The 11,130-nt window shown below is 35.6% G+C and overlaps 1 protein-coding gene and 1 long non-coding RNA gene across 2 annotated transcripts; both read left to right on the forward strand.

Moving 5' to 3' along the window:
* The first annotated feature begins 2,405 nt into the window (after positions 1-2,405).
* On the forward strand, positions 2,406-5,850 carry LOC133518309 (uncharacterized). The gene is made up of 3 exons (XR_009799459.1): positions 2,406-2,738; positions 2,845-2,915; positions 5,777-5,850. It is a non-coding gene; the product is annotated as an uncharacterized LOC133518309 (long non-coding RNA).
* Positions 5,851-7,358: 1,508 nt separating this feature from the next.
* Positions 7,359-9,544, forward strand: LOC133518308 (uncharacterized). Its single transcript, XM_061851981.1, has 3 exons — positions 7,359-7,513; positions 8,442-8,641; positions 9,221-9,544. The coding sequence occupies exons 1-3, from the start codon at positions 7,403-7,405 to the stop codon at positions 9,330-9,332; spliced, it is 423 nt and encodes a 140-aa protein (XP_061707965.1). The 5' UTR covers positions 7,359-7,402; the 3' UTR covers positions 9,333-9,544.
* Positions 9,545-11,130: the final 1,586 nt, after the last annotated feature.

An 11,130-nucleotide genomic window follows, 5' to 3' on the forward strand; every position in this document is an offset into this window, starting at 1 on the left:
GCAGAATTGTATCCCAATAAATTATTTTGAATTATAAGAACATGTTAAACTACTTTTAGGGGACCTGTAATGACCATATTTTTGTAAATATTGAATTTAAAATATCTTTTGGCACACGTCACGTGACCAAACTCGGAACGTCATTGAAGATTCTGATGATGTCACAACTCTCGGATTGACACTGTTGACAGTTAGGCGATAAAGAACAAATGACAAATGTCAGTTGACAATTCGTATCTTCTACGTGTGTATGTAATTATGTGTCAAACCAAAGTCGTAAAACCAAATAAAAGGCGAATTTTAGGACAACTTTTAGTTAATATAGAACGTAATACAAGCGTTTCAAAAAATTGGAAACATATTGCGGGCATTTTTCTCTGTTACTCTAATTACGTCTTAGTAAGAGTAAAAGAGAAAGATCCCCGCAATTTGCGAATTTCGGTTTTCGCGGTAAGCCCGCTGATCGGGCATTGGATCGGTACACGTACAAACTTGTCTAGAGCGTGTTCGTACCCTTTTTGATGATCGGGGAAAACCGACTCGAGATGGATCGCGGCGTATCACGCATCCGATCATAAACGCGTATCATGATACAATGTTAAAACACATCCAGACTTACCGATCATGATACGCCTATCGAAAGAGAGTGTGTGGGGCAAAGAGCATATAATCACTACGTTTTAAGAGACGGGACTTCCATACAAGCGAGTGGAATCAGTTTGTTTAGCAAATCATTACCAAAATCTACGACAAAGAACTGTCAAGGAACCATAATACCAACATAACCCATTTAAATAGTGTAGTACGCTACACGCTTGCGATTCTTATCGATATCGATAAAATGGGGAGGGTTGAAACATAGGCTCCTGTCTACAAATTTTGTACTCGAAATCAGATTAGCATCGAGTCCACATTTAAGTTGTATGTTATATAGTGGATAGTTCTTTGAGTGGACTAATATCTGGTCGGGCTTAATGTGTACCCGAATTATATTAATACAGTTTTTAAGTCGTTTTTTTTATTTATTTAAAGCTTTATTTTCAACATAATCTGCACATACATGTTTCAATAAATGTAACTTTTCTATGGGAAGATGTATCAGGTCTTCGTTCCCAACAAATTTGACCCCCTGCCTGCATCTGAAAACATACAGCCTTGGACAAACATGACTTTATCTACAGTTTATATTCCAAGTATTTGCTAATGAGATGATCAACTGATTATTTAGCGCTAATATGCATCTATAAATCATGTTTTTCGGCATCCAGTTATCAACAACCCGTTATCAATGCTCTAACTTCTTATGTATTTATATGTCTGTTAATCATGAGAACCGGTCTGGCCTACTGCCTGGCTATGAAGCCGATGGTCCCAGGTTCAAATCCTGGTACGGGCATTTATTTGTGTGATGCGTATTTGTTCCCGAGTCATGTGTGTTTTCTATGTATTTATATGTATATATCGTAGTCTAAGTACCCACAACACATGTCTTATTGAGCTTCCTATGGGATTAAGTCAATTTGTGTAATAATGTCGTATAATATTTTTTATCGATCACAAAAAGTGAGATTAATTTACTTACATTTCAGATTAATATATTAAATAATTACTAGATTAAAAAAATATATATCAAATAATGACCATTAATGCATACTTAGATGATAGATAATTTTCCACTGAAAATCTTCGACGAATTAATTTTGTGTCATATTGCATGAAGTTCTCAGGAAATTTCACATATTTTATTTAATTACTTACACTGATATACAAATAAACATACAATTATCGATAGTTTTAGTACATCCCTAGTTCACAACTAAAAATAATATAAAATATCAAATTTTCGATGTGTTTAAAGCCTGCTGCACCAAAATAAGATCAAAAGTATCTAAAGCAATACGTACCGGTCTTTATCCAAGGGAAATTTCGCCATAAAATTCCTTTTTGCGTGATTTTCTCGAGTGGCTCGCTTGCCACATATTTCACATTTAGTAAACCGTTTTCTCGGTGGCATTGTAACAAAGTCGCTCTTTACTCTGATCACGGTTCACTATTTTCGATATTTTAACTAAATAATAAAGAAATTGCACGAAATACCCGAACAAAACATTGAAGCCTTCATAACAAACAAAACAATTAGGCTGACAGTGACAGTTGACTTGATGTAAACTTGACAGAATAGATAGCACTGACGTTTTATTTTTCTTCGTTGGCAAAGATTTGCGAAACAAGTTCCATACAAAACTTATTTTGTTCCTAGTTGCGTCAGCCTGGTGTGGGGTACTGAATAACCGTGTAGCAACATGGATTGTGCGCGATCAAATACGGCGCGTTAAATAATCGCGATCTTTTTTCGTCCATACTAACGATTATGATACGCGTCGGAGCTAAGCGACAGAGATACAATACGGCATAATGATACCCAGCTTAATAGTGTTTTGGTTAGGCTGGTACGCCCGTCTGTAAGGGCTTTAGTAATGTGATTTCTGTTCATTGTCAAATACTAAAAATGCTTTAATTAATTTTATCGCCTGGCAATAAAAAAAAAAAAACAAATTATTTATGCATCTGGTAACTTCAGAGTTCAGTTCTTTACTTCTTTCTTTATAGATTTTGCACGGGCCCGCTCGCATGTCGTAGCCGGTCCTCATATTGTATCTTCAATTATTGCAACGATCATAAGGCTATAAGCGGTCTCTCCAAAGTAAACTTTTAATCTCTTCGGTATGAGAGCCAAGGTAATGTATATTTTTATATTTCTTGTGTTCAATGTACATTATTCTTACTTTAACACATCAACCTTACACATTCGACACATTTTATGATTTTTCTTTTCTGTTTCAGTGGCGTAAGAAGCGCATGCGAAGGCTAAAGCGTAAACGCAGGAAGATGCGTGCGAGGTCCAAATAAACTGGGTAAGCTAATTTTAATTTAATTTTCTTACACTTCGATAACCTCTAAAACAAACACGCCTTTCCTAACGCCGATTAATTATTGAAAAGGTCAGGTCTTGGTTTTGTGTTCTTATAATGAGTTGACTATTGATAACTGAAATATATTTCTTACATTATGTCTGATTAAGTAACGATCTACACAATTGACTAATGATGCCCGAACCAGTGATTAGATTGATTGGTAAATCGATTGTATTAAAAGACTAGATGGACTTCAGTCATACAAATGAAGAACTATATTTTGGTTACTTGTGTAAATTTGTACTAGTAACCACGTGTTCATGTTTAAATGAAAATATTATATCTAAAAGTAGTGAGGACTCGACATGTCACTATTTTATCAGTTTTAATCTTGCTGACCTGCCTTTAGTTAGACACAGTTCTATTTAAGTACATTTACTTTCATTTACTTTGTCATGGCTTGATGAATATTTGTTTGTTCACTCATTTCATTAGTTTTCTTGCAATGAGTTCAATGTAAAGTGTTTGTTATTAAACACTAATTGCTAATTTAATATTTGAGGTTAAGAGAAGAGTATCCATGATTCCTAATCACATCAATGACTGCTATGTGCAAATTCAAGAAAACTCATTTCTTGACTCAAACCTTACAGGAAATAGCCATATACACTGAGCTAAACTTTAGAAACTATGTACAGTCAGCTGCAGAGAGAGAGGTGACCCCCCCCCCCCCTGCAATAGACTGATTGTATGCAAACCCCCCCTCTGCAGCTGGCTGTACATTTTCATTTCAAGCAGACACTGGTAGTTCATGTATGTGTTGTAAAAGCAAGCATATGGTTATTTTTTTCTCTGTGCCCACCAATAATGCTACAAGGACTTGACAGACAACCGAGGCACGCCTACTGGCCGGTTTGTGGCCTTTCACTGGAAAAGAATACTGTTTTTTAACATTTATTAGCACATTTGGAGCTTACTGTGTTTAATTCATACTTTGGTAATTATTTTACAGTAAAGAAAATTAAGAATACACAAATTAATTCTCACACCAAAAACCCTTGTTGGTATATGCAATGCATTGTGCATGAAATTTTTGAGTATGACAAATAGCTGTCAAAAGTTCAAAACATTTTACTGATAATTGTGATTCTAAATAATTATAAATTTCCAATTATAATAGATCAAAGAATAAGTGTGTAGCTTTTTTTGTTCAATTAGGTTTATGGCGTTAGTCAGACCAAGCTGAGTCTGCAACGATTTTGATAGCCCAACCTGTGCAAGTGTTAAGTAAAGTGAATGTCATAATTTCATAGAAGTTCGACGAAACAAAATGGAAAACACCTTTTTTACGTGTAATCCAAAGAGTAGTATAATATAAATTAATTCTCACACCAAAAACCCTTGTTGGTATATGCAATGCATTGTGCATGAAATTTTTGAGTATGACAAATAGCTGTCAAAAGTTCAAAACATTTTACTGATAATTGTGATTCTAAATAATTATAAATTTCCAATTATAATAGATCAAAGAATAAGTGTGTAGCTTTTTTTGTTCAATTAGGTTTATGGCGTTAGTCAGACCAAGCTGAGTCTGCAACGATTTTGATAGCCCAACCTGTGCAAGTGTTAAGTAAAGTGAATGTCATAATTTCATAGAAGTTCGACGAAACAAAATGGAAAACACCTTTTTTACGTGTAATCCAAAGAGTAGTATAATATATAGGTCAGTGATAATTTCATAGAAGTTTGATGTTTCAAATAACACTTGCACTGTCTGGGCTTTGAAAACCGCTACCAACTTATCTTTGTTTGACTATTCATAAATGCATGTTAAGTCTAACAAGCCTTTGATAATTGTTTGGTCTTAAGCCATTTTGACATTTATGTTTGTAAGAAAGGGACAAAATTTAACAAGGTTTGTTAAATTTTATGAATAAGGGGGTTAGTGTGATTCAATTGTTGATGTTGGCTAACTCTTTCCCTGTCCATTATTTCATAAATTTGAATGTCCTTAATTGTCAGTTAACACTACTTATCATTCAATTAATTCATCAATTCCAATCTAATATCAATATGCCAATTGGGTACTTAACACATGTTGAAACATAACTACAAAACAAAACAAAATTTAGTTAAATGGATAGAAAATGAGCCATGAATTATAAAAAAATGGAATTTAAAAAAAATTTATTGAGATTATAAAAAAATACAAGGCTCGGAAATTCTCAAAAAAAATTTTTTTTGTCTTTTAAAAATAGAAAAGAAAATGGTACCATTCCATTCCTTACATTTTATTGAAAAATAAATTGTATGACAACTATACACATAAACGCAATGTTTCAGGATCAAAATGGTAATTTCCTTGATCTTCCATACATTTAGGACAGACTTATTATGATGTGACGTCACATCACCTTATCATTTTGTTAGAGGCGTTTCAATCATAGAGTGCGAGCGTCAGACTTTCAACTCTCATTTCTGATCTTTGTGTCGCATGTATACCATGAGTCCTATATAAGAAAAATCAAATCAAGATCAAGATCAAAAATCAGGAAAATCAAGATCGTTTGACATTATTTACAAAAAACAGTCAAGTAGCCAATTGCCATTGGCACACACAAACTAAAGAGAACTCATCCTCATAGGTATATTTTTATCCCTCCCAGGCAGTCATGTTCTTTTTATAAGAATTATGCAAAGAATAGGAGGGTATATTATCTTGCTTACTCCACCCATTCAATACTGGATGCATTAGAATGGACTAATACGTGGCATACAAAAAAAATCTACCTGCTGTTTACTATGCATTCAGAATGTAAAATTAGGTATTTAAAACTAATTATTTTTTCTTATTGTTACAGGTGCATGGGTGCTGTAGAAGACTTAACATCTAAAACTCACTTGTGTATCAAATAAAAAAAATGCAAAAAAAATATATTTTTGTTTTTGTAATCAAATTACCCGAAACGTAGGGTTTATTCCCACTAGTTTCCAGCAAGTTGTTGAAATAAAAATCTGGTTATTCCCACTAGTTACCAAGTTGTTACCAGTGGTAACTACTGGTAATTTTTTTACCACTGGTAAAAGGTGGGATTTTTTTTCCATTAGTTACCACCAAAATTTTGTTAAAGTTCAAAACTAATAAAAACGGTCTAAATAGAGAGAGTATTAATGTTTCAGTAATCTGAAAGTTATCAATATCATAGTGATCAAAAATAGTCTGTAATCATCCAGACGTTAATTTCTCTTTAATTATTGTTTTTGCACACTTTTTACACATACCAGTAAACCTGATTTTATTTTTATCATCCCTTTTAACCTTTGAACGCTTTGTCATAAACACCACTAAAGCTACCGGGCACAAGCGAGCTACAAAGTCTGACCAAGATTAGTAGCTTTGGTTAGTAGGCAGTGATATAGCCCAGACTGCAAGTGTCAAGTAAATTTTATAGAATGCACCGTCTAGGCGCATTTACATTCGCGTGCGGTGGCGCGAGCCGAGCCACGAGACTCTTATGTAAACGACGGCTTGCCTCGCGGGGGACGCGCGCTTGCTGTTTACATTAGCGTTCGGCTTTTCATTCGGTTACAAACCCTATACCGTGCCGCTTTGTGCTTAAAATTGATAAGCTCGACGAGGCGAGAGAGATGGATGGTTATCCTTCGATAGCAGTGTCCGGCTGTCGCGGGTCGCTCTCCACCGACGTGGGAAGGTCAAACCTCGTCGTTTTGTAGACGATGTGGCTGCTGGTGGCCAGCTCATCATTACCCAACCCCACGATCCCTAGCCTGGTGATGCCATTTGAGCGGGGCCGCGGTGATGGCGACCAATAGCTTAGGTGGCGTGCTGGTGAGGCTGTGGAGGCGAGTGTGTACATTAGCTCGAACAGCTCATGAGCTGTGGCCGAGCCGCGAATGTAAATCCGCGGTCTGGGCTATCAAAATCGCTGCCAACTTATTTTGGTTTGACTCTAATGTAAACCTTAGTGTGAAGTTTATTTTGACAGCGTACGTCATGACACTTATAGTAGTCGTTGGATAGTGATTATATGCTCTTTGGTCGTTGGCGCTGTGGGCGCGACTAGTAACAACGACTTTAGGGGTTTCTGGCGTTCAAAGGGTTGATAAGGCCGTTTACTGAAACGAATGTAAAATTTGAGCTGATCACGTGGGGCGGGGACAAATGGGAATACACCACTCGGTCGAACAGGCTTCTGATCGTATCAAGACTACCAAGATCAACAGCTTTTACTCCTCGCAGTAGGACTCTTGCTAAAGTACGGACAGCATATAAACCACTTTCATTACGCCCTGTGCAAGCTCAATAATAATTATAAAGCAGACCTATTATTAGGTAATAAGATTGCCGGCCGGTTTACGTAAATAAAAGCAAAATTAAAAAAATCATAGTATGCCACATTGACAGTTTACTGCCGTTTTTAGGGTTTTGTTCATTATAGTACCAGTATAATACAAATTATTTAAATATGGGGCGAATGGGTCAAATTAAATGGGAGAAAGCTCAACGATGTGCTCCAGTACATAATATTATTTCTTCCGATTTCCCCAGATATAATCCTCAACCCTGGAAATTTATGGTAAATGTAAAAAAAGCATACATATAGTTGCGGTCGGCCGAATCGATATTGTCTTTCCATTTCTCATGCTCTGAAAGAGGGTCATTGTTGTTCTAAAAAGTCTGCAGAAAGTGATACGTTTCTGTACTAGAGCATTTTACTTTCCAAGTACGATTTTTTAATGATAAGCAATTGAAATTTGGTTTTAAATAGATTTTTCATACAAGTTCCATTCTGATATTTAACTCATCATTCAATAAATAACGATAAGTATCTACTTTTACCTAAATGATTAATTGAAGGTACCCTCAAGAAATGCTATAAAAATTATACTTACAATTAGTCATGTTAAACACATGTATTTTTCTTTTCTCGTACCTATTCGAAATGAAAAGTAGTGTCTAACTCGGGTGAAGGGCATCATTTCAGCCTCGGTCTAACTACCTTGGCAGAAATGAGAGCTTTTATCTTTTGATTTACAATCTACTATTGCTCTAGGTAGTTAAACGATACAATTAAATCGGATTTACCACCGGTTATATTTATATCCTTCACTATTCAAAGAGGGTAGAGTCAGACCAAGCTAAGTCGGCAGCGATTTTGATAGCCCAGCCTGTGCAAGTGTTAAGTAAAGTGAACGTCATAATTTCATAGAAGTTCAACGAAACAAAATGGAAAACACCTTTTGTATGTGTAATCCAAAGAGTATATAGGACAGTGTAATCACTGGATTATAGGCGTCCGTACCTATGTGTTGCCATCGTTGTTAACTGCAGTTACTTGCGGCCGGGGAGCACCCCAACAACACGAAATCCGGCAACCTGGTCAGAAGCGCAGGATACTTTGGATGCAGGCAGCGCCCGAACCAACGTTAGATCCTTTGGGAATGACTTTATCCTGCTTAAGCAGCATTTCGGATAATATGATAATTAAACCTCATGATTTATAGGAGGGTAAATCGCGCATAGGATGGCTGCTCTCATACGAATACCAAAGAATGTGGATTGCCGAAAGAGACCTCTGGAAGAAACGAATGTATCCTGAGAACATCGCTGTTAACGTCGACATAGTAAAAAGTTATGTCTTGAGCTTCAAGAATGCCCAGCAGCCCCCAAAACCTGAGAAAAAGAAAATGTTTAAAATGAAAAAGTAAGATTCATACTTAAATTTTACGTAAAGGTCGTAAAGGTAAAAACCATAATTCGCAAACATCGTCGTTGTTGTAGATAAGCTCAAGACGGCCCATTTCCCTTTTCAAATTGATGGCTTTTTCTCTGCTTAGATAGACGGCTATTTCTCTGACTTTGAAAACTAATGTTGAGGTGCAAAATATGACTAAAATTTATTACGTCGTGTGGGAACTGACGTCTATTTCTGTACGGTGATTCTTTTGAGAGTAATTGTAATGTCGTATTCAGCGTATTCTCTTAAGAGAGAAGAATAGCTTTGCGATCCTTCCTATTTCGGGAGAAAACTGTTTCCACTAACTAAATCTTGATAAATCACTTTGATTTCGATGTCGATCGTTCAGTTGTGATTTTTTAAGATTTATTCAGTGGAAACCGTTTTCTCCTAAAACGTAAATTTTATCAAAAATGTACGTTTAGGATTGCAAAGCTATTCTTCCCTCTTAAAAGGAGTTGAGCTACTTTCATAAGAATCACCTACTGGTGAGAGGTACTTAAGAAATATTTTGCTAGGTCTTAATTAATTTTTATTTTTGGTCAGGTTTGAAGGTATCGGCAGTAAAACTACATCTAAACGCCCCAAAGATGACAAAGCGATGAACTACGAGAAAGATCCGAAGAATAAGAAGCCTGAGAAAAAAGAAGAGGCCTGAACATTTGATTAAATTTTGGCTAATTTCTGAGCGGTATTTTAACTACGATTTGTTAATCTAGTGAAAGCTGTTAATAAAGTCCATTGTGTGAAAACTAGTGAAACCATTTTCATATAACAACTGTTTAATTTTTATTAATTATTTTTATACGATTTTTTCGGATATTTTATATATTATTTTAAGTTTTCTATCATTAAAACCTTCAAACTGTATGTAGCTCGTTTCTTTTTAAAAATTCCCCGCACTGGCAAAACCATCTCTCAGTTATAAAGTCAAAGAAGTTAGGTGAAACAATTCAATGTAATTTGAACGCTTAATCAGGAAATATAAGGTTGAAAGTCGTAACAAACGTGTTCGAAACGTGTATAATAGAAATTGCAAATGTAAACAAATCCATTTACCCAAATTTAAATAGGTAGTATTACTGAAATGTTCTGCCGCCAGAGTGCAGCACTAGCACCTCTCCTAAACCATAGAGTAACTTATACATACTGTGCCTTAGACTGTTTTTAGGGTTCCGTACCCAAAGGGTAAAACGGGACCAAAGAATATATTACTCACTAGGAGGTTATCTCCCTCTTTATCGCTCGAATACCTATGCAAGAGTGATAAAGAGGTTAGATAACGAAATTTCGATTTTCTTTTTTCGCGGTAGAGCCTCAGATTGTGATGGATTATAGTAGTGGCGCCCCCTATGCAGAGTTTCGCGTTATATTCCCTATTTTCGTGAGTCATACTAACGCTAACGCAAAACCGCCCCCAAATGGTTATCTTATCGCACTGCCCGGCGGGCAATACGCGAGTTAAACCGTATAATTAGCTTAGTAATCCAATTTACCTTCATTCCTTCGTAATCTAGCACTTTATGGACAACTATGATTTTATATAACAGTGTATATAATATTTTATTTATATCAATAACTAACTAAAATATAGTTATGTTAATTTCAATTAAAACAACCATCGTAAAACTTCTAGGTGAAACGCCAGATGCTAACAAAATATGTTATATTTGTTTACATTTATTTTAATTTCTATTGCCCTTCACTTTACCTGGAAAAAGGGTTTTTATGACACCTCGGTGCTTCAGGTCACGCACATTGTCCGCCTTTGCAGTTTAATATTATCAAAATACCTTTTAATACTAACCCTTTTCCAGGTTGTACCTATCTAGAAGGTTTTCCCAACAAATCCAAATATACTTATTCCAAATAGTTACGTTTTGGCGATTCATATGAAGACAAATCACATTTCCCGAACGACCAATCTAATTTGAACCTTGTGGGTGTTCTCTTTGTAATTAGGTTAATTTTGTAAATATTTTTATTATTTCTTTCTAATTTATTATTATTATTTATTATTTATTAATCAGGCAGGCAGTTGAAACAACTGATAGTTGCCTGTATCTGAGTGATCTTCGCTTAATATGTATTCTTTGCGCTGGTTAAGTATTTGTCTAGTCTGTTCTTAAACTGATTGACATTCAGTGCTGAGACCACATCTTCTGGTAGTTTGTTCCATGCTTTGACCACTCTGTTGCTGAGAAAATGTCTGCGGGGGTTGTTTTAGACAGTTCAGATATTAACTTATATTGGTGGCCTCGCAGACGGGTGTTACTATTGCGCTTGTACAGGTCTTGAAACTGCTCTATATCGTAGTGTCCCGTCAGAATCTTAAACGTTTCAATCAGGTCTCCGCGCTCTCGGCGATCTTTTAATGTTGTGAGCTTCAGCACTTTAGTTTTAACTTTAGTTTAATTTTGTACACTTAATTTTATTTTTAGGTTTAACTTTAGTTT

This window comes from Cydia pomonella, chromosome 5, assembly GCF_033807575.1.
Source record: "Cydia pomonella isolate Wapato2018A chromosome 5, ilCydPomo1, whole genome shotgun sequence".
Lineage (NCBI taxonomy): Eukaryota > Metazoa > Arthropoda > Insecta > Lepidoptera > Tortricidae > Cydia > Cydia pomonella.

What these genes read in the sequence shown, in the direction of transcription:
- LOC133518308 (XM_061851981.1), top strand. Translation starts at nt 7,403, where the DNA reads ATGGGGCGAATGGGTCAAATTAAATGGGAGAAAGCTCAACGATGTGCT. An exon ending in CTCAACCCTGGAAATTTATG is followed by an intron (nt 7,514 to 8,441) that starts GTAAATGTAAAA and finishes CATGATTTATAG; the next exon opens with GAGGGTAAATCGCGCATAGG. An exon ending in AAAATGTTTAAAATGAAAAA is followed by an intron (nt 8,642 to 9,220) that starts GTAAGATTCATA and finishes ATTTTTGGTCAG; the next exon opens with GTTTGAAGGTATCGGCAGTA.